General features: G+C 43.9%; 1 protein-coding gene across 1 annotated transcript in view; it reads left to right on the forward strand.

Annotated features, from left to right (window-relative positions):
* Positions 1 to 24,758, forward strand: part of LOC117367625 (sodium/hydrogen exchanger 10-like) — a 301,595-nt gene that overhangs the window by 45,712 nt on the left and 231,125 nt on the right. Inside the window, exons 6-7 of the mRNA XM_033960369.1 lie at positions 10,276 to 10,437; positions 21,238 to 21,337. Coding sequence (XP_033816260.1) covers positions 10,276 to 10,437; positions 21,238 to 21,337 — 262 coding nt within the window. The remainder of the gene's footprint in view (positions 1 to 10,275; positions 10,438 to 21,237; positions 21,338 to 24,758) is intronic.

A 24,758-nucleotide genomic window follows, 5' to 3' on the forward strand; every position in this document is an offset into this window, starting at 1 on the left:
CTCGCAATTTTTCAAAGTAGTCATTCATGCGGGATCTTGTCAAATGCCTTCTGATAATCCAGATATATAATGTGAACCGGGTCACCCTTGTCTATCTGCCTGTTTACTCCCTCAAAGAAGTGCAGTAAGTTTGTCAAGCAAGATCTTCCTTTGCTGAAGCCGCGCTGGCTGGTCCTCATCAGTTTGTGTCTGTCAAGGTGACCGATGATGCGGTCCTTTATCAGCGTCTCTACCATCTTTCCCAGTACCAAAGTCAGACTCACCAGTCTGTAGTTTCCCGGATCTTCCTTTGAACCTTTCTTGAAGATTGGCGTAACATTCGCCATTTTCCAGTCTTCCAGAATCTTTCCTAATTTGATCGACAGATTGGCTATTAGTTGAAGCAGTTCAGCTATAACCCCTTTCACTTCCTTGATTACCCTTGGGTGGATGCCATCTGGTACTGGTGATTTTTAAGTATCAATCTGCCTGCATACGTCTTCTAGATTGACTGTCAACCCTGTCAGTTTCCCGTTTTCATTTCCTGCGTATAGACTGTCAGCTTCTGGTATACTGTATATATCCTCTTTGGTAAATACAGACGCAAAAAATGTGTTCAGTTTGTCGGCGATGGCTTTGTCCTCCTTTAGTATTCCCTTTATTCCATGGTCATCTAACGGCCCCACTGCTTCCTTTGCGGGTCATTTCCCCTTAATATATCGAAAGAACAGCTTGAAGTTTTTTGCCTCCTTTGCTATTTTTTCTTCTTAGTCTCTTTTGGCCTCTCTTACCGCCTTATGGCACCTGCTTTGATGTTGTTTGTGCTTTTTCCAGTTTTCATCCGTTTTTTACTTTTTCCATTCCTTAAACAAAGTCTTCTTGTCTCTGATCTCTTGCTTCACCGCTACAGTGAGCCATGCCAGTTCCTTGTACTTTTCCTCTTGGATCCCTTGTTGATAAGCGGTATATATAGATTTTGTGCCTCGGCTACTATGTCCTTAAAAAGGGACCATGCTTGCTCTAGCGTTTTTACAGTGCTTATCCTCTTCTTCTCCACCATGATTCTCATCCCTTCGTAATTCCCTTTTCGGAAGTTCAGTGCTGTGGCCGTCATTCTGGATCGATGTTTTGCCCCTGTGTCCAGGTTGAAGTGGATCATATTGTGATCACTGTTTCCCAGCGTCCCTTTTACTTCTGCGCCTTGTGCCGGTCCTTGTAGTCCATTTAGAATTAAGTCCAGAATTGCATTTCCAGTTCCAGGAAGCAATTGCCTACAGCATCCAGGAACTTGGTCTCCCTACTGCAGCCGAAGGTGCTTAGGTTCCAATCTATCCCCGGATAATTGAAGTCACCCATGATAACTGCGTTGCCTCCCTTGCAGTTGTGTTTAATCTCATCCGTCATTTCTCCATCAGTTTATAAGGACTGCCCTGGGGGGTCGGTAGTAGATGCCGATCTTCATTTCTGTTCCATTTGTTCCCGGTATTTTGGCCCATAGAGACTCTACCTTATTCGTTTCTGGCGTGTTCTCTCTGGTAGACTCGATTCCCTCTTTGATGTATAGGGCAATATCCCCACCTTTTTGCCCTACTCTGTATCCCGGTAGCACAGTGTCCCAGATGTTTTCCTCATTCCACCATGTTTCCGTAATGCCAGTGATGCCAAGGTTATCTTTTTGTGCCATAGCTTCCAATTCCCCCATCTTATTCCTTAGGCTCCTTGTGTTCGTGTGCATACACTTGAGTTTGCGGCCTATTACTTTTTTGCATTTCCTTCCCTCTTGTGTCCCTCTCGATCCGTCAGGATTTCTATCTTGCCTATGATCCGGTGAGTCTTCCATGCAATCTTCCTCCATGGTATCCTCTGGGCATACTGTTTCCTGAACCATCAACTCTTGGTCAACTGTCGGCTTTCCCCTTCTTCCTAATTTAAAAACTTCTCAATTTCTCGCTTAATGTTGCTTGCAAGTAGCCTCGTTCTGTCTCTGCTGAGGTGGAGTCCATCCTTTTTGTATAGCTTGCTCTTCCCCCAGATCGTCCTCCAGTTGCGCACAAACATTTATATCCTGCATATCCAAATTCTGTGCAGGTTACAGTAGTAACATACATAAGTCGAATAACACCAACAGTTACATTCATGAATCAAATTAGCAAACACTATTTATTTATTTTTTATAAGATTTACAATAATTATCCAAGAATCAACTCTTGTACAGAAAAAAAAGGAAATAGTCTTTAACAATTTTAACCAGGAGAGCATAAAGTACCGACTATCCTTCTAAAGTCCACAGGAACAGGATCCAAGGGTAAAATAAGGCAGATTATTTCTCTATCAGAAAAAAATATAGGAAAACAAGGCTATCTAAAGTACTGGAAGAAGGACCTAATTATAAACTAAGATCTAATTATTATCCCAGGACAAGCAGGCAGCATATTCTCACTGGATGGGTGATGTCACCGATGGAGCCCCAGTACGGACCACTTTAAGAACTTAGAAAATTTTCAATTGCCTGAACCGCGCATGCGCGAGTGCCTTCCCGCCCAATGAGGGCGCGCAGTCCTTCAGTTTCTTAGTTTTCGTGGAGCTAAGAAGTCGCGTTTTCAATGGCTGTTGAAAAATTTTCTTTTCACTGCCTTCCTGCTCTCGCGGTTTTCTGACTTTTTAGTCAGTTTCTTCTTTTCTTTTATTGTTAGTACAAAAAAAAAAAATTTCATTTATAATTTCTTTCTTCTTTTACCGTCGTCAGTTTGGCTTGGTGGGGCCTTATGGATCACCATATTGTTTTCTCCCCACTTCATGGCTCTTGTTCCGTGCGGGTTTTTTCTGCTTAATTTTCCTCAGCGCGGTTGTTTTGTTGTGGAACTTGTCTTCACTGACATCCTTCTGTGATTTTCTCAATGTCGGGACCTCAGCCTTGCCAATTTCTTCTTCCCTTGCTTTTTTCCTCTTCAGTGCATTTTCATGTGGATTCTTCAGAAGCAGTTTCCCGTCGGCGCAGCAAGGATTTCGGCACCAGCCGACGTCAGTAATCCGGTACCCAGCGTACTTCCAGCACCACTCTTCCAGCCTGGACCGACTTTGATGAGCCCGATCCTCTTGGTAAGTTGGTGCAACTTTCTACTTTGTGCTTCAGGTCTTTGTAGCAGTGAGTCTAATCCTGCCGACCTTGGTCATTGTAGTAGTGAGTCAAGTCCTACCGACCTCCTTTAGCCCCATCTCTGGCTCTGCTTCGATGTCGATGAATGCCTTGATATGGGCATCCTCATCTTGGAAGCGTGGAGTGACACCGATGGTACCGGTCATGGGACAAGGGTACCAGTGTTCTTTCCTTCCTGCTGAATCTTTTCCGCTCCGCTAGTGATGTGTGCTTTGATACCAGCATTTTCATTTCTGGAGCGTAGCTCGATGGTACCGGCGTTGCAGCCATTGGTACTGGTGTTTTCATTTCAGCAGTGTTTTCCTTCATGTCCACTTCTGTTGGCATTGACATGTTTACCTTTATCTGTCGATTGGTGTCGACATCTATGATCGATGTCGACATCTATGCTTGCTGTCGACATCCAGATCAACACTCATGTCGATGTCAACGTTCATGGTTGATGTCAACATCCATATTGACATCCATGGAAGTAAGCCTTGAGTGAAAAATTGATCATACTTGTACCCGTTCTACTCAACTCAGGATTTTGTAGACTTCAATCATATCTCTCCTCAGCCATCTCTTTTCCAATCTGACAATCCCTAACCATTTTAGTCTTTCCTCATACGAGAGGAGTTCCATCCCCTTTACCATCTTGGTCGTTCTTCTTTGAACCTTTTTTAGCACCACTATATCTTTCTTGAGATAAGGAGACCAGAATTGAACGCAATACTCCAAATGAGACTGCACCATGGAGTGATACAGGGGCATTATGACATTCTTAGTCTTGTTAACCATCCCTTTTTTAATAATTCCTAGTATCCTGTTTGCTTTTTTGGCCGCCGCCACACTTTGGGTGAAAGGTTTCATTGTATTGTCTACAATAATACCCAGATCCTTTTCTTGGGCATAATAATAATAAAGTGATGATTGATGGGGGGGGGGGGCTGGGATGGAATTTAAAGTGTCTGGGACAGAATTTAAAGGTGCCGTGGGCTGGGGCGGAATTTAAAGGTGCCGGGGGGGGTGGGGGTATGTAAGACTGATGATTGTATCGGGGGCTGGGGGGGGCTGGGACAGAATTTAAAGGTGCCGGGTATATATTAGTATACAATTTGGTACAGAATTTTTTTTTCTTGTTTTCCTCTTCTAAATCTAGGGTGTGTCTTATGGTCAGGTGCATCTTATGGAGCGAAAAATAAGGTAATTGGTCTGAGTTTTATACTCACACTCCACTATTAGACTATTTATTAATGACCTTCTGTAGGCGCCATTCCACCCTACCATAGGCACTAGACAGGGCTGCCCACTCTCGCCCTTACTTTTCAATTTGAGCCATTATTACTAGCCATTAGGAATAATAATCGAATCATTGGTTTCAATCATAACTCCTTCTCAGTAAAGTTATCTGCGTAAGTGGATGATATTATCCTATATATCTCTCCCAATTCTATTTCCCCTATTATGGATGTAATAGATACTCAATTCTCTCTGGATACAAACTAAATACAGTAAAACCTTGGTTTGCGAGCAGAATTTGTTCCAGAAGCATGCTTGTAATCCAAAGCATTTGTATATCAAAGCAAATTTCCCCATAGGAAATAATGGAAACTCAGACGATTTGTTCCACAACCCAAAAACTTTAATACACAATACAGTACTGTATATACTTGTATTGCAAGACCTTGCTTGTTTTGAACAATCATTACACTGCGGTGTTACGTTCAGTCGTGCTCAGTGTGAGATATGCGTATGTTGTGCGTGCTTTATGTCCAGCCATGATCAGTGATGCAACACGCATATATTGTGCGTATTTGACATGACGCGTGTATATGTGCTCGTAATATAAGACGCTTGTTTATCGAGTTAAAATTTAATAAAATGTTATGATCGTCTTGCAAAACACTCGCAAACCACATTACTCACTAGCCAAGGTTTGAATGTACTAGTAAAACTGAAATCATGCATTTTAATTGCAAAGAGGTTTGCTTAGAAGTGGAAACTCTCGGTTTCCTTTGGTCTTCCCATAAAATTAAATATCTTAGTGTCTGGTTTGGCCCCTCGATAGAGGAAACCATTCAACATAATATAGAATTTCTGTTTTGCATAATTCATGATTGTATTAGAAGGATGGTCTCCCCTTAATATCAGTTGGTGGGGAAGAATGGAGACCAACAAAATAATGATTGTACCGAAGGTGAATTACATCTTAAGCATGCTTCCTGTAATACTTGATTGTAGTGTATATACTAAGATGGAAAAGTTCCTTCTCTCATTCTTGTGGAACAAGAAATAACCTCGTATTTATGTTTTACAAACTCAAGTGCAATAAAGAATATGGAGGTGTAAACTTTCCTTGTTTTCTGAACTATCACTCAGCTTTTATTATGTCTCAAAGTGCTAAATGGATGCTGGATTTGGCCCCCATGGAAAAACCAAACTGGTTTACTTTGGAACAAATCATGTTCATTCCCATTCAATTGAAATTTATTACTTCTATTACACTCTCCAAACAGCAAAAACTAAATCCTCTCCTCAACAGCTTTAAGACAATTTTCACACTTATCGATAAATTATCTTCCAACCAATGGTCAAACTCTCTTCTGGCTCCTATTTGGATGAATGACTCTATTTGGATTGCCAGCTCCACCATTTCCTGGTCAATTTGGCAACGACAAGTAATTTGACCCCTTAATCAACTTTTTCAACAAGGAGAATGGAGAACTTTTGATGATCTTATCACACTCTGATATTCCTAAGAATCAATATTACAACTGGATGAGACTTCTCTATTGTTTGAAATCCACATTTTCAGACATTCCAGATCTATTATCATCAGCACTCAAGATCTGCAGTACAAGAGACTAAACTTCAAATATTGTGTAAAATTCTGGAGACCTCACCTTCAAAAAGATATAAAAAGGATGGAGTTGGTCCAGAGGAAGGCTACTGAAATGGTGTGTGGTCTTCGTGATAAGGCATATGGGGACAGACTTGAAGATCTCAATCTGTATACTTTGGAAGAAAGGCATGGGGAGTGGAGATATGATTGAGTTGTTTAAATCTACTATAATAAAACCCTAGCCAATTATGTGCACTCTTACCTGCGTGTTCCGTGATCTGTGATCAGTAGGTCCATGGCCGGCAAGAGTGCGTATGCAAGCTTACAACGGCCCCGCATTCACGGTCTGGCTGGCTCCCTTACTAAAGTTTATCGCGGTAGCAGCTCCTCTTGCATCCGGCCCTGTGTCCAAAGCTTCTCCGAAGGCTGGCTCCCATGAAAATGTTATTTATCTATTTAAAGCCGCGCCGGCAGCTTCTCTCAAGAGCCACACCAGCGTCGGAGAAGGCTTCTGATGCTGGCGGGGATCGAGAGGAGTCACCGCTACACCTTTAAACTGAAAAAAAAAATTTGCCCGGAGCATGCCAGATCGCGGGGCGGGAAGAGAAGCGCCGACAAAAAAGACTCCAGTCGCTTTGCCGGCTCCCCACTCACTCCGTAAGTAATTTCTTCACGGTCTGACCAGCTCACACAGTCCTTTGGTGCCCCTCCTTCCCTCTCCGCGGTCCTGACTCCAAACCTGCCGACTCCAGCAGCGTCTGCAACACTCTACACACGCTGCTTCGGGGCCTTGTACTGCCCTGATTTGCTCTGCCGTGTCTCTGATGATGTCATCAGGGACGTGCCAGAGTAAATCAGGGCAGTAGAAGGCCCCGAAGCAGTGTTTGTAGAGTGCTGCAGACGCTGCTGGAATTGGCAGGTTTGTCGTGACCGCGGGAAGGGAAGGGGGGCGGGAAGGGACTAAGGGAGCCGGCCAGACCGCAGGAAGGGAAAGGGGGGTAAGGGAAACACTGCTGCTGCACAGGAAAGTGGTGTGGAGGGGGGAGGGAAATGGAGGGGGAGGGAATGCTGCTGCTGTGGCTGCTGCATAGGGAAGTGGGGGATTGAAATGCTGCTGCACAGGGAAGTAGGGTGGGGGAAATGCTGCTGCACAGGGAAATGGAGGGGGAGGGAATGCTGCTGTGGCTGCTGCACAGGGAAGTGGGGGTAGAGAAATGCTGCTGCATAGGAGGCAGGGAGAGAGACAGATAGAAAGAAAGGGAGACAGAAAGAAAAGAACAAAGACAGGGGCAGGGAGAGACACAGAAAGACAGATAGAAAGAAAGACAGCGGGAGGGAGGGAGAGACAGAAATAAAGACAGACAGACATATATTCTAGCACCCGTTAATGTAACGGGCTAAAATACTAGTACCTACATATAAATGTGCATGAGTCAAGTCTCTTTCATTTGAAAGGAAACTCTGCAATGAGAGGGCATAGGATGAAGTTAAGAGGTGATGGCCTCCGGAATAATCTGAGGAAATACTTTTTTATGGAACGGGTTGTAAATGTGTAGAACAGTCTCCCAGAAGAGGTGGTGGAAACAGAGACTGTGTTTGAATTCAAGAGGGCCTGGGATAGACACGTGGGATCTCACAGAGAGAGAAAGAGATAATGGTTACTGTGGATGGGCAGACTAGATGGACCATTTGGCCTTTATCTGCCATCATGTTTCTATGTTTCTCTGTTTCAAAGGCAAATCCCCTATTGCATGCTCTGTCTCCCGTCATTACTCCCTCCTTGTGGGAGAAGAAAGCTCTCCAAAGTCCGCTGATTTGATGCAGGGGAAAAAGTCAATTAAGCCAGTTCAAATTGAGGTTTCCCTTTCCGTTTAACCATATTGTTAATATTAACAGATCACCCGGTCTAAGGCACTCCTTACCGCATGTCCGTTAAAGTTGCCATCTTGTGTCTCAAGTGTCCTTACAATTCTTTAACTAAAAGTACTAACCTTACAATAATAATAATAACTTTATGTTTTGTATACCGCAGTACCTTAACAGGTCAAAGCGGTTCACAACAAGAGAAGACTGCACAAACACAGTGAAGTTACATCAAACATGTTGTGATAAATACACCAAATACACAAATTTATTGAGTAAGTAAGTTTTTACTCATCTTCTAAAAGATTGATAAGAGATAGCATTCAGAATCAAATCACTTAAACATTTATTCCATTTACCTACTTGGAAAAATAATGTCCTATCAAGTAATCTCTTGTAAATATAGCCTTTTAAAGTTGGAAAAGAGAACAAGAGGACAAGTAATTTCTGATAAAGTAATCTAAAAGACAGAACAGTGTTTTGTAACATAAACAAGCGAATTTGAAAATTATTCTCGCTTCCACTGGCAACCAATACATTTTTTTATAATAAGGTCTTACATGTTCAGACTTTTTCAGGCCAAAAAATCAGGCGTACTGCCTTATTCTGAATAATGCTCATTCTCTTGATAGTTTTCTTATAGAATCCCATGTAAACAATATTACAATAATCTAAGGTACTTAGGACCAAGGACTGCACCAACAACCTGAAGGATAAGAAATCAAATAAGCTTCTAAAGTGCGGAGTTTCCACAGTATGAAAAACATTTTTTAACCAGGGAATCAATTCAAAAGTTAATGAACAATCCAAAATGACACCTCTCCACCAGCCAGCCAGATCGGGGCCATCTTCGGAGCGTGGGAGCCCTGCTCCGCCCCCCCCCCCCCCGATCCAGCCGGGACACAGACAGACAACTAAAAAGGCCCAGCGCCTGCACCTCTCCACCAGCCAGCCAGATCAGGGCCATCTTCGGAGCGTAGGTTCCCTGTTCCTCCCCACCCCCGATCCAGCCGGGACACAGACAGACAACTAAAAAGGCCCAGCGCCTGCACCTCTCCACCAGCCAGCCAGATCTGGGCCATCTTCAGAGCGTGGGAGCCCTGCTCCGTCCCCCCCGATCCAGCCGGGACACAGACAGATAACTAAAAAGGTCCAGTGCCTGCACCTCTCCACCAGCTAGCCAGATCGGGGCCATCTTCAGAGCGTGGGAGCCCTGCTCCGCCCCCCCCCCCCCCCCGATCCAGCCGGGACACAGACAGACAACTAAAAAGGCCCAGTGCCAACGGCGCGCTGCCATTCGGTGTGCCAACGAAGGTGAATGCGCTTTAGTGAGCGCCTTCATGAAACGCCTGCATGAAACGGCCTGCACCCACAAGAATCTAACGATGCCTTGATCCTGAACTACCGACCTTTTCTGTCGCCCTCCAAGTCAGGTAACAGCAACATTTCTACTCACTGTCAATCTTTTCACTGCATATCTAATACTTAATCATCTAGGTACTCAAGGACAAACTATCTGATACATGACCAATGTCTAATTACCGTTCTTTTGTGTTTCAGGCTGTACCTTCACAACAGGACCGTTTAGTTATCAGTATTCTTGGTTCTTGCCATTGCCAATTCCTATTAACTATTTGTTGTTTCTGGTGAGCCTGGTAGCTAGGGATTCTCACTCATGGTAATCTGTCCTTACAGAAAAAGAAGTTATTCAACAGGAGCAGGTGTTCTCCAAGGCAGCAGGGCATAGATTACCATAAACTTCCCATCTCCTCTAGGAGTTGTATTCCCTATGCATTTTTATCCTGTACAAGTTGTTGGGGTGAGAAAGTACCCATGCTTGTATTCCAAAGGTTTGTTTTTTTTTGTGTTGCACTAGGTAGAATCTACCAAGGCTCTGTTCGTGATGTCATCCATTCATGGTAATCTATGTCTTTCTGTTCTGGGAGAACATCTGCTACAAGTGAGCAACTTGACTTTATAAAATCACCCCAGGATTTACACATGTAAAAGTATACATGGCACCAAGTAGGCATGTAGACTCAGGATTTAAGCATGGTCATACTCGCAATCCATGTGCATTTGTTTGAAAGTGTTATAAGGATTGTTTTATGTTAGAATTTTGTATGATTTTTATGTTATAAATTTGTATGTTTTTTGTAACCCGTTTAAGTTTAAGTAGGCTATAAGCTTTTAAAATAAATATGCACATACTTGAAACAGAATTATATATGCTGGAGCATGAATAAATGTCCATAAGCTTAATCTAGGCACAATTTCTGTTGCTGTGCACTTAATATTTAATAAAACAGCTAGGTGCTTATGTATATTTATAAAACAGGCTAAAAAAATAGTTGCCTACTTTAAACACATAAGTGATCTGTTATAACCTACTATATACATACATGAATAAATACATAAAAATTGCCTCACAATTTTGTTTATTTCTTCACAGCTATATCAGGTATTCTACTATTGTTATTACAGTTCATTGGAAGTCCTTTGTTTGGATTCGTCATGGCAAAATTTACAGAATTCTGGCTGGCACACATTTTCAATTCAGAGTTAACTGAAATAACTGTCACCTTTGTTATGATATATTTAACTTTCTGTCTTGGTAAGATAAAAAAACGTAATTTGTTTAGATTTGTGTTCATGTTTCATTGCAGTATTTAATTGAACTGTAACGTTGATTAATTATTTTAAAATATAAACAGTATTAATAATTTGTAGATTGAATACATTATGATTTCTTGGTTCCTTTAGGTAATGAAGAGCTGCTGAATATAGCGGTAGTGAGAGTGCAGGAAAAATAAAACAATCTAATCTAAATCTTAGATTAATATACCATGTCATCTCCTAAAATAGGAGCTCGCCTCAGTTAACATAGTAAAATTGCTAAGAAGATGTAAACTGAATTAAGTATAGAGAAAAATTTTAATGAGAACCAGACTATTCATAGAATCCTAGAAACATGATAGCAGATAAGGCCAAATTGCCCATCTGCAGTAACCATTATCTCTTCCTCTCTCTAAGAGATCCTACGTGACTATCCCAGGCTTTCTTGACATCAGACACAGTTTCTGTCTCCACCACTTCTTCCTGCACTGTTCCACGCATCCTCCACCCTTTCTGTAAAAAGGTGTTTCCTTAGATTACTCCTGAGCCTATCGCTTCTTAACTTCATCCTATGCCCTCTCATTCCAGAGCTTCCTTTCAAATGAAAGAGACTCAACTCATGTGCATTTACATCACGTAGGTATTTAAACGTCTTTTTCATATCTATCCTCTCCCGCCTTTCCTCCAAAGTGTACAGATTGAGATCTTTAAGTCTGTCCCCATATGCCTTATGACGAAGACCACACACCATTTTAATAATCTTCCTCTGGACTGACTCCATTCTTTATATATCTTTTGAAGATGTGGCCTCCAGAATTGTACACAATATTCTAAATGAGGTCAAATCAATACCTCCTTTTTCTTACTGGCCATACCTCTCCCTATGTACTCTAGATCCTTCTAGCTTTTGCCTCACCGTTTCAACCTGTTTGGCCACCTTAAGATCATCACATACAATCACACCCAAATCAGGCTCTTCTGTTGTGCTCATAAGTTCTTCAACCCCTAAATTGTACCGTTCCCTCTGGTTTTTGCAGCCCAAATGCATGACCTTATATTTCTTAGCATTAAAGTTTAGCTGCCAAATTTCAGACCATTCTTCAAGCTTCGCCAGGTCAATCTTCATGTTATTCACACCATCCTGGGTGTCTAGTTCATTGCAGATTTTGGCATTATCTGCAAAGAAGCAAATCTTATTTTATAGCCCTGTAGCAATATCGTTTATAAAAATGTTAAAAAGAACAGGCCCAAGAACAGAACCTTGAGGCACACCACTGGTAACATTAGTGCTTTACTCAGAGCGATCTCCATTGATCACTGCCCTCTGTCGCATTCCACTCAACCAGTTCTTGACCCAGCCTGTCACTTTGGGACCCATCCAGTTTATTTATTAGATGTATGTGTGGAACACAGTGAAAGGCTTTGCTAAAATCTAAATACACCACATCTAGCGCTCTCCCTCTATCCAGTTCTTTGGCCACCCAGTCGAAGAAATTGAAAAGATTTATCTGACAAGACCTTCCTCTAGTGAATCCATGTTGTCTCTGGTCCTATAATCCACAGGATTCCAGAAACTTGACCATTCTCTGTTTTAAAAGCGTTTCCATTAATTTGCTTACCACAGAAGTCAGATTTATCGGCCTATAAATCCCTACTTCTTCCTTACTTCCACTTTTGTGGAGAGGGATCACATCCGCCCTTCTCCAGTCCTCTGATGCCACTCCCGACTAGGAAAGAAGCCAGGAGGCAGGTGAGGAAAAAAAAGAAGGAACAGAAGGCGAACAGGAGGGGAGAGAAGGGAAGAGGGGAAGCAGGAACAGAAGGCAGGAGAGAGCACCCCCGACGTCAACTTAAGAATTGCCGCTTCTGGGTCAGACCAGTGGTCCATCATGCTCAGCAGTCCGCTCACATGGTGTCCCTTAGGTGACTAGCCTTACTTGTATATGTTCTGGTTCAGAAGGAACTTATCTAACTTTGTCTTGAATCCCTGGAGGGTGTTTTCCCCTATAACAGCCTCCGGAAGAGCATTCCAGTTTTCTACCACTCTCTGGGTGAAGAAGAACTTCCTTACATTTGTATGGAATCTATCCCCTTTTAACTTTAGAGAGTGCCTTCTCGTTCTCTCTACCTTGGAGAGGGTGAATAACCTGTCTTTATCTATTAAGTCTATTCCCTTTATTATCTTGAATGTTTCGATCATGTCCCCTCTCAGTCTCCTCTTTTCAAGGGAGAAGAGGCCCAGTTTCTCTAATCTCTCACTGTACGGCAACTCCTCCAGCCCCTTAACCATTTCAGTCGCTCTTCTCTGGACCCTTTCGAGAAGTACTGTGTTCTCCATGTACGGCGACCAGTGCTGGACGCTCTATTCCAGGTGAGGGCGTGCCCGTAGAGCGGCATGATAACCTTCGCCGATCTGTTTGTGATACCCTTAATCATTCTTAGCATTCTGTTCACCCTTTTTGTCGCCTTAAAAGGGGTGGGGCCAATGGCGCTCAGTTTTTCGGCGCGCGTCGAAGGCAAACATTAAAGGTGCTTGCCTTAGCGAGAGCACCTTTGTGAAGGGCCTTAAGAAGGGACAAGATACTGCACTGAAGAAACCAGAGAATGACACCTACATAGGCAAGTACCACAAAGGGCAACAGGCAGACATGAACAGCAGCAGATAAATAAACAAAGACAGCAGTTGCAGAGGGTAAACGCCGAGGACATACACCACAGAAGCAGGGGTAGTAGGTATATAATTAGGAGAGGGACTACACAGTAACAGCACCAAGGACGCTACACACAGCAGGAGAAAGCATATAGGGAAGAACAAGAAGCACATAAGACCCGGGAAACAAGGAGAAATCACTTCAGACAACAGACAAGCAAGTGGATAGCAATGGAAGCAGCAGATAGAAAGAGGATGATGAGCTACCCAGTCTTCTGCACCATTTGTCATACGTATGACTTCCTCCCCTCTGGCAGGAGTCTTATGTATGCACTCGGTGCGAGGAACTGGAGGGCCTGAAGAAGCAAGTCAAGCTACTGGAGTACTAGAACTACAAGCACTTCGAGCAGTTGAGGAGGAGATCAAAGAGGCTGGAAACTTCATGAAAGAGAGGAACACTGAAGAAGAAGTCAGGGAGTTAGAGAAGTTGGTGTCAGGTCAAAAGCGCGCCAGGATAAAGGCGCGCGCAGACAATTGAGCGCAGTGTGGAGGTGTGCGCCGCAGAAAATTACAGTTTTTATGGCTCCGACGGGGGGGGGGGGCGTGGGGGGGAACCCCCCCACTTTACTTAATAGAGATCGTGTCACATTGTGGGGGCGTTGTGGGGGTTTGTAACCCCCCACATTTTACTGAAAACTTCACACCCCCTGGACTTACAGGACACATACACTCATGTGCCCATGCACCCAGCCCACAGGAGGCATCGTCACTTCAAAAGCCAAGACAGACACTTCCAGTACAAGGTCCTACCCTTTGGACTCTCAACGGCTTCAAGAGTGTTCACAAAGTGTGTGGCCGTGACAGCAGCACATCTACACCATCAGGGGGTGTGCATCCTCCCTTATCTTGACGACTGGCTGATAGTGGTCCACTCTCCAAGGGAGGCACAGCCGGCCCTGACAACCATCATAACCCTCCAAGAACTGGGGTTCCTCATCAACTACAAAAAATCCCACCTGATACCCACCAAGAGGATATCGTTCATCGGGGCAGTCATCGACACCACACAGACCAAGGCCCTTCTAACGGACTGCCGGATCAAGGCCATGACATCCCTGGCCCAGCGCATCTCTGCCAGCAGCTCATCGTCAGCATGCTCCCTCCTGCATCTTAGGAGCCATATGGTGGATGCGGTCTTTGTTGTCCAGCACACCAGACTATACATGAGACCCCTGCAATGGCACTTCAGATGTCACTGGAACCAGCATACCCAACCACTGACCACCCAGATACCCATTCGCCAACCCATACACAAGACGCTTCACTGGTGGATGGCCCGAGATAACTTAGTGAAGGGGAAACCATTCAGACCACCACCTCACCAGCTGATGGTCACCACGGATGCCTCCAAACATGGATGGGGGGCACACCTTCTCCATCTTCGCACAGGGGACACATGGTCTGCCCATGGTCCGTCCTCACTTCATATCAACCTTTTGGAGCTCAGGGCTATAGGGATTGCCCTCGAAACCTTCAAACAATGGGTGACAGGTGGGACAGTCCTCATCCAAACACAACCAGGTGGCCATGTACTACATCAACAAGCAGGGAGGGACAGGGTCAGCCTCGCTCTGCAAGGAAGCTTGCCGCATATGGGAGTTCGCCAACTCCATTCAATGACCCATCCAGGCAACTTACCTTCCGGGGGAGCAGAACGACCTGGCAGACAGCCTCAGCCGCCAGCTGGAACCCTACGAGTGGTCTCTCAACCCAGCAGTGATGAAGAAGATCTTCAGCACCTGGGGCACAACGAGTATCAACCTGTTTGCAACAGAACTGAACTCAAAATGCATGACCTTCTGCTCAAAGAGACCGACCCATCACCGTCTCAGCCCCGACGATCTGTCTCTGAGTTGGAACCACGGACTCTTATACGCCTACCCGCCAACACCTCTCATACCCAAAGTCCTGCAGAGATCCTTCAGGATAGAGCAACGATGATCATGATTCCCCTGTTCTGGCCCCGGCAACCAAGGTTCTTGTTCCGGCAACGGATAGCGGTTCACCCACCTCTCCACCTCCCGATCAGCACAGATCTCATAACACAACACAGGAGCTCTACCCTCCACCACGACCTGCGTTCCCTAGCCCTGACCGCATGGAAGTTGAGAGGATGAACCTACCACAAGACGTGGAGCATATTCTTATGGCAGCCAGAAGACCTTGCTATGGGTTGAAATGGAGAAGGTTCCGCTACTGGTGCACAGGCATTGCACAGGCACGCAGTGAGACCCCTACAACTGCCCCATACCGGACATCTTGCAGTACCTACTGAGCTTATCTCAGGGGGGCCTAAAACCCACTTCCATCAAGATCCACTTAAGTGCGATTGCGGTGTACCACACTGGTTTAGACAACACACCGGTGTCGGAGCACCCAGTAATCGCAAAATTTATGAAGGGACTGTCCAATCTGCACCCACCGGTCAGACCACCACCGCCCGGATGGGACCTCAACTTGGTGCTGCATCAGCTCACCCTCGACCCCTTCAAACCTTTGGGGGAGGCAGATCCCAGATTCCTTATCTGGAAAACCCTCTTCCTAATCTCCATCGCGTTGGCCAGACATATCAGCGAGATCCAGGTCCTGGTCCATCACCCCCCCCGACACACTCCTTCATGAGGACAGGGTGGTGCTCAGAACCCACCCCCAATTCTTGCTGAAGGTGGCTTCAGCGTTCCACATCAACCAGTCTATCATCCTCCCTGCACTCTACATCCCCCCACAGGGAGACTCACAGCCACCTCAGCGACACCTCCTGGACTGTGAACGGGTCCTGACTTCCTACATCAACAGGACGCAATGGACCAGACAAGCCTCACAACTGTTCGTCTCCTACGACCAAAACAGACCAGAACTGCCGGTCACCAAACACACGCTCTCGCGCTGGATATCCCAGTGCATCTCCTTCACCTACAGAAGAGCGCAGCGTGAACTGCCGGTGGGAGCCCACACCCATCAGCTCAGAGCCATAGCCACTACTCCAGCTCATCTACACCACACACCAATAGAGGACATCTGTGATGCAGCACTTGGTCCTCCATGCACACCTTCACCAAGCACTACTGCCTCGACGTAGTATTCCACTCCCCGAATGCATTCAGCTGAACAGTCTTGCAAGCGGCCCTTCCCTCCCGGGAGGGACAGCAACCACTAGCACAGCCTTGACAAACACTGATCAAGTAGGGTGTTATAGATATTGATTAAGTAGGTCTTCCAGTACTACCTGTCTAGACTGAATGTTGAATATGCAAGTTCAAATTGTCACGTGCAAGTACGAATTGTCACTGTTGACCAGTTGGTTTCTCACTGTTGATTGTTATTGACCAGTTTCACTGTTCTGTGAATATTATTGACCAGTTAAGACAGCACTTTATCAAAAACCTTGTTTGCACAACTTAACCTGCTTTGCCTGATTACCCTGCCCGGCTCGGCCTCCACAGCCAGGCGAGGGATGCACAGAGCACTAAGGCGCAGATCCAATCGGTAAATCCCTCGGCTAGGGAGTCACCCATATGTGGCTGACTCATCCTGCTTGTCCTAGGAGAAAGTGTAGTTACTTATCTGTAACAGCAGGATACTTATCCGTGGACAGCAGGATAGTCAGCCACACAACCCACCCGCCTCCCCGTACGGCTGACCCAGCCACAGCTAGGAACATCCTGGGGATTAGGGGGAAGCAGGGGGAAATGGGTAGTGCTTGGGCATGCACTGCAAGTGCTCAGAGAGAGAGAGAGAAAAAAATCTCTCTGGCTATTGGAGAGCTTATCTGCAAATTGGGAGCTGTTGGGACAACACCCATATGTGGCTGACTATCCTGCTGTCCACGGAGAATCTACGTTACAGGTAAGTAACTACACTATTCAGAGTAGTGAGGACACAGAAGGATTGCGAAGACCTACAAAAAGACATAAATATGCTCGAGAAATGGGCTGCGAAATGGCAAATGAAGTTCAACATGGATAAGTGCAAGGTGATGCATGTCGGTAACTAAAATCATATGCACAAATACAGGATGTCCGGGACACAGAGGGAGGAGCATAAGGCCCTTATTGGCTCAGGCACCTAAGGCCCCTCCCTAATCAGGGCCTTATACCCCTCCCAGTGCTTCACATGATGCACCAGGGAGGTGAAGGCCTACCATTTGGGACTGGTGTGCCGTGGAACAGGTGGGACCGTATCCCTCTTGCTCCTAACTTGTGAAAAAAGCATCGGGTGGGTTTGGGAGATGGGGGTGGGGGTTTGGGGGAGCATATCTCCTGCCATTTTTTTTTTTGTGAAGGGGAGAAGAGGGGAGGGCTGCATGGGGGAGCCTCCGTTGGCAAGAGGGAATGGGCATCCCTTCTACCATTTTTTCTCATGTGGGGTATGAGGTTGGCATGGCAGGAGAGAGTGGACATCCCTCCTGCTGTTTTCACTGCCGCGGGGACTGGGGGTTGGTTCCCAATGCCAATGCCAGTTCGTCAGGAGAACATTGGGTAAGGCCGTCATTGGAGGGAGGGGCTTTTTTCTTTTTCTTTTTTATGAGACAGTTTACCATCGGATTGGAAACACTCTATTCTCTATTCCAGTATAAAAAACCCAAAAAATAATTCTATGGATTGTTCCAATTACCGTCCAATCGCTAATCTTCTTTTTCTAGCTAAACTGAAAAAATTGTTTTCAACCAGCTTTCTGACTTCATTGATAAAACACAAATTCTACATCCCAACCAAATGGGCTTCCGAAGTAATCACTCAACTGAACATTCTCTTTTAGGACTTAGCACAACCATTCACTATTATCTCGACCAACATAAGTCAATGCTTCTCATCTCCTTGGATCTCGTAGCAGCATTTGATAGTATAGACCACTAGCTTTTACTCCTAAGACTTGCCTCAGTTGGAATCTCTAACCAGGTTCTTGAATGGTTTAAATCTTACTTCTCTGACTCTTAAGTCTTTTAATACTAACTAAAATCCCTATTACTTTTTAATATCTATCTCGCTCCTTTATTAACCCTCATTCAGTCAATTGGTTTTTCAGTTTATGCATATGCAGATGACATTCAACTTCTTTATAACCATCGATCCTTCTAACTTAAATGTTATTGCTTCCATTAACCTTAAATTAGTTAAAATTCATGACTGGTTAAACTCAAATATGCTTTCTTTAAGCATCACAAAAACAAGCACTGTTCTTTTCCCTTGGAAAGAAGGTTTACAGATAATCTCACCAGTTTTCATTGATAATACCCCACTTGAATTTACTTTAACAACAAAAATCCTAGGTGTCATCATCGACAATAGACTCACATTTTGACCCCAAATCAGCGCTCTGGTCAAAATCTGCTTCTATAAGCTCAGGATGATAAGATCTCTAGTTCCTCTCCTAGACTCAAAATCACTTAATATCCTAATTCACTCTCTCATCATATCCAAAATTGATTATTGTAATTCATTATATAAAGGGTTGTGTCAAAAAAATATCAGGTATCTTCAACTTATTCAAAATAAGGCCATTAAAATCATCACAGCTTCGAAAAAATTTGATCATGTCACTCCTTTGCTAAAGAATGCACACTGGTTACCCATTTTACATTGGATTACTTATAAAATTTCTCTTCTTTGAAAACTCAACAGATTAACATTCCCGCGTTCATAGATAGACTTCTAATTCCATATGATCCCCCCAGAACCTTAAGATCCGCCTCTCAACATACTCTTAATGTTCCATCATTAAAAATAATTGGCACTCGTCGTGCTTCCATCTTTTCGGTCACCGCTCTTTCAATCTGGAACTCCTTCCCCTTATACATTAGAGCAGAACAAAACTTGGATAAATTCAAGAGTAGTTTAAAATGCTTTCTTTTTAAAGATGCCTACAATTGATTTATCCTATTTTTTTGTTTTTTTAGTTTTTTTACCCAATCCCTACCTTGTCATATCCTACTATTTTTATCCTATTATGTTTTCTTTCTTCACAAATTGTAGTTCTCCTTTTTTTCCTCCTGTTTTCTCGTCCTCTGCCTATTCAAGTTTGTCCGTCTTGTAAGGTTTATGTTTATTATTTGTAGTTTGTTCCCTATTTCATATGTAAACTATTTTTATTGTACAATGCTTTGAATCCTATGTTAAGCGTTTAATCAAATTTTAATAAACTATGAAACTAAAACACACACACATCTGTGCCCATTTAAAAAAACTGAGCTGAACTATTGGTAACAGGTAAGCAATTCGTCTTGACCAGTCGGGTTTTTTGTGCATAGCCAAGCGATGTTAGTGCATCAGTCGCTTGGCTAGGTTGCATGGGGTTTACTTAATTTGCATTGCTGGATTGGAAAATGGGTGATTGAGGGGAAAAACACGCAGTGAGCTGTTTTGTGCATCGGGTCAACAAATTTGATTGTTGCTAAAGCAGTCAAAATTGGTTTAGCAACGATCGTTGACTTTAATGCATTTGGGCCTTTGTTTACTTAGATAAAAAGGCTTTCTCAAAATTGCTTACCTTCCGGGGGATGCACAAAACTTACCAATCGTGTCCCAATCATCGCTAAACCAGTTTGACCAGTTTAACGATCAGTTGGATTGGATTCCCCGCTGCACAAAACTGCCCACAGCATGTTTTTCTCCTCGATCACCCATGATCCGACCCATGCAAAACAGCCAAGCGATTAATGCACTAACATCGCTTGGCTATTTAGCAGATTGCTCTAGACCTGTGTTACCGACTGGTCTGCCTGATTATTTTTTTTTTTTTTAATTTTTTTTCAATGATACAGATATTTTGCATACATTACACACGCAAAATAACTGTCCCATAAAAAAAAAAACAAAAAAACAACCCAAAACCCCGGTGCCACCGATGACCCTCCCCAGTGACATCTGACAATCGTCCCCCCGACAAACACGGCAATCCCTCCCTAACAAACGCGGTGCCATACCTGAACCTAAAACAAATGGCAGGAGGGATGTCCACTCCCTCCTGCTACGAAGGACTTACTCCCCAAAAAAGATGGCAGGAGAGATGCCCACTCCCTCTTGCTATCCTGATTGACCCGCTCCTGCAGCAAAACGGCAGGAGGGATGCCCACGCCTTCCTGCCAGGAAAGGCATCCCCTTGGGAGGGCTCTTAGGTGTCTGAGCCAATCGGGGCCTTCCTTAGGCTCTTTCCTGTATCACGGATACAAGGGGGAGTAGCCTAAGGCCCTGATCAGCGCAGAAAAGCCCTGATTGGCTCAGATGCTTAAGATTCCTCCCAAGGGAGGAGCCTCAGGTGTCTGAGCCAATCAGGACCTTAGGCCACCTCTCGTGCATCACATGATGCACCAGGGAGTGGCCTAAGGCCCAGAATTTGGACAGCACATCGGAGGAAGCAGGAGGGACTGAGCACCCCTCCTGCTCCCCAACATAAGGTATGGGGAAGGGGAGCCTCAAGGGGGAGGGGTCCTGTAATCACTCCTGCACTTTTTTTTTTTGAGGGGGGGCTGGTAGTCGGGGAGGTATTTCCTGGCAGGAGGAAGTGCGCATCCTCCTGCCGTTTTGCCACTGGGTGGGGTGGGGTCAATCGGGATGGCAGGAAGGAATAGGCATCCCTCATGCCATTTTGGGGGGTTCGGGGGAGACAGTGGCTCAGAGATGCCAGCGCGGTGGAGGGGCTTCTCTTTTTTATTAATGGAACAGTGTGCATGTTTAACACACCTGTGCCATTAAAAATAAAAACAAAAGCTCTAATAGCAGTGACAGGAGGCTGCTTTCCTTGTCACTGCTTTTAGGGCTCCTCGCATGTGTCAATCGCAGTGCATCTAGCCCCTTGTATGCTAGTTTCACACTACACATACCTGCCACACTGAAAGACAGGAAAAAGTATTACTGACAGTGTCGGTGTTAGACTGGGAGGAGTACAATAGACATATTTTATGCATTTTCAAGCTGATACAAATCCCCATGGATACTTTTTTTCATGGCTGATTTTAAGCTTCTGCTTTCCTCTAAGCATTGGTACAATATTACCTGGACAAAGTAATTTTTGATTTGCATCTTTTCTCAGTGTTAAAAATTTCCCTAATAATATTGCATAATTTAAAGTGATTTTCTTTTTTCCTCGTAGCTCTGTGGTTTGGAATGTCTGGAACTATTGCTGTGACAGTTTTGGGTTTGCGTATAGATAATATATCTTATAGCCCAGGAATTGAGTTCTTCCTTGCTAAGTAAGTACATAATAAAAAATTATTTACATACATCTTTACCGCTGTGTGATGGTGTACTATTTATTTGCTGTAAATCTTTCTTTTTTTAAATCTAAAACAAACAAACCACACTGGAGATATGAAGTAATGTTGGTGTGCAATTTATTCAACAATCATAAAAGTCTGTGCTATGGCTCGTGTTTTGGCCAATATGGCCTACCTTTGGAGCTTACAACATTAAAAATGACACATAGAAATTGTTAAAAACATGCAATACAATTGTTAAACAAATACACGTTTGTCAAATAAATCTAATTTTGAAAAATGACATCTGCCTTTGTTTTTTTTTTCCCATTATTTTTTATTTTCAAATTTTACATAAAGTGTACAAAATATTAAAATACAATTGATAGATACATAGTATCACTTTTATATCTAACACATTATATATCTAAATTTGATTTTCCCCCTCACCCTCCCCCCACCCTTTTATTACTTTAATATATAATATTTTTAATTTTCAAATTTTATAGAAAATGTACAACATGTTAGAATACAGTTGATGAATATTCAATAACATTTTTATATCTAATACAATATATTCTAAATAAATTTTATCCCCTCTCCCTCCCCCCACCCTTCTATTACTTTTCATTCATACATTGCATATTGTATAATATATTATAACATATTATGTAGACTTTATTTTCTTTACCCCCCCTCTATGTGTGTCATAAAAAAGATCCATAAAAGAAGAAAAGAAGAAGAAAAGTCCTACTATTTATTCATTACAGTATTTTGCCAATGGCCCCCATATTTTTATAAATTTAGTATATGTCCCCCTTTGTATTGCGATTGTTCTTTCCATTTTGAATATATGACATATTGTATTCCACCAAAATGTATAATTTAGGTTGTTGTAATTCTTCCAGTTATTAGTTATATTCTGAATGGCAACCCCTGTCATAATTAATAAAAGCTTGTTATTTTCTGGTGAAATTTGACTTTTTTTTCTCATCATCATTCCAAATAATATTGTGTCATATGATATTGCAATATGATTTTCCATCAATTTATTAATTTGTGGCCAAATTGAATTCCAAAAAGTTTTAATATAAGGACAATGATACAATAAATGATCTAATGTCCCTGGTTCTAGACATCTGCCTTTGTGACAAACAAACAGCAAAGAAAGACTCTGGTGCTCAAATGTCTTCTATTGATATGACTTGACTTGACATGACCGTATTTCGGCCCCAACAGGGCCTGCCTCAGGAGTCTATTAGCAGGTTGATGTATTGCTTGCTGTCTTCTTACAAATATCCTGTATCACTATATAAATCATAGCAATTTGCTCTGCAAGTGGATGTAGCGATTCGTGATAGAAAGGCTGGCCTAAGTACACAATTTCCTTCAATGAGCAAAATCTGAAAAACGATGGCAGAAGGGATGACAAAGATGGCAGGAGGGATGCCCATTCCCTCTTGCTATCCCAATTGACCCCCACACCATACCCCTTAGCAAAATGACAGGAAGGATGCCCACTCCTTCCTGCCAGGAAAGACCCTCCCCCCTGAAAAAAAAGGCAGGAGGGATGCCCACTCACTCCTGCCATCAGAGGATCCCTCCCCCACAAGGCCCCCCTTCCCTACCTTTTGGAGAGCAGGAGGGGTGTTCAGTCACTCCTGCTTCCTCTGATGTGCCGTCCAGAATGCCGGGCCTTAGGCCACTCTCCAATGCATCAGGCCCTTGATGATATACTTTAAAAAGTTTTAATAAAAATAATCTTAAAAATTTCATGATAAAAAGATCTGCATACTGGCTATTGTGTCAAAATAAATTGCCAACTTTAGATCCTTCATTAAAATATTACTTTGTTTAAAAGCTACGTCGCATTAAATAAGGCAAATTATGTGCGGCCAGTCCCAAAGATGGGTTCTGGAGGAGACTGGCCGCATGAAATTGAAGGAGATACACAGCCAGTAGCAGTATCGCTGGAGCATGAGTGCGAAGCTAAGTACCTCTTTTTGTTTTGAAATATACAGTGCTGGTGCTCTGATATACTGTACTGACAGCACAGTTTTTGTGAATGTTTTCAGTCTGCCACACTCTGAACCAGGGGTGCCCAACACGTCGATCGCGATTGACCAGTAGCTCAGGAAGGCAACGCGAGTCGATCGCGGAGCCCATCCCGGGCTCCGTGATAGACTCGTGTTGCCGTCCTGATCTACTGGGCCGATCAGCCTTCCTCTCCAGTGTTCTCTCTAGGGCCTTTTAGCTGTGTGTCCGCCCAGCTGTCATCTTCTGCTGCCGCCGCTGCTGAACATTAAAAAAAAACAAAAAAAAACGGCTTGGAGATTTCAGCCCGTAGCGAACTTATGCTCCGTGGCTCTAACGTGTGCGTGTAGGCTTCCCTTCTCTTCCCTCCAAAACCGGAAGTTATGTCCAGGGGGGGGGGGAAGGGAAGCCGGCACGCACATGTTGAAAGCCCTGAAGCAAGCGTTCGCTACGGGCTAAGGCGGGAGAAAGGTTAATGAAGCATTTCCTCTTCTTGCTGCCGGGTCCTGCCTACTTTCTGTTTCCGTGAAGGCAGGACCCGGCAGCATTTCCCCCAACAGCTCGATCGTGATGCTGGTCGGCCGAAGAAGGAGAGGTTGGGGCGGTGTCGGCTTTCGGGCCTGTTATTGGTGGCGGTTTGGGTCCTGGTCCCCGATGGCAGTGGCTTGGGGGAGGGCAGAGAGAAAGAAAGAAAAAGGGCAGGCAGGGAGACAGAAGGAAAGAAGAGAAACAAAAAAAAGAAAGGGAGACAGAGAGAAAGAAAGGGCAGGGAGAGAGGAAGGAAAAGTTGGGGGAGGGAACGAGGTCTAGAGGAGAGGAAGCATACAGGCTAAAAGAAGGGAAGAAAGATTGGATGCACAGTCAGAAGAAGAAAGTGCAACCAGAGATTTATGAAATCACCAGACAAGGTAGGAAAAATGATTTTATTTTAAATTTAGTGATCAAAATGTGTCTGAATTTATATCTGCTGTCTATATTTTACACTAAGGTCCCCTTTTACTAAATCGCAATAGAGTTTTTTAGCGCAGGGAGCCTATGAGCGTCGAGAGCAGTGCTGGGCATTCAGCGCAGCTCCCTGCGCTCTAAAAACTGCTATCGTGGTTTAGTAAAAAGGGAGGGGGGTATATTTGTCTATTTTTGTATGGTTGTTACTGAGGTGATTGTGCATAGAGTCATCTGCTTTGACCTCTTTGAAAAACCCTGGAATAGGAATGATAATTAACATTTTCTATGCGTACAGTGTGCGTTGTGTTTTTTTTTAATTTTATTGTTGGTAGATCATTTTGACTTGGTCATTTTAAAAGTAGCTCGCAAGCCCAAAAAGTGTGGGCACCCCTGCTCTGAACCTTATTGAAGTATTGTCTATTGGACTGCAATATAGCAT

Source organism: Geotrypetes seraphini, chromosome 10 (genome assembly GCF_902459505.1).
Source record: "Geotrypetes seraphini chromosome 10, aGeoSer1.1, whole genome shotgun sequence".
Taxonomy (NCBI): domain Eukaryota; kingdom Metazoa; phylum Chordata; class Amphibia; order Gymnophiona; family Dermophiidae; genus Geotrypetes; species Geotrypetes seraphini.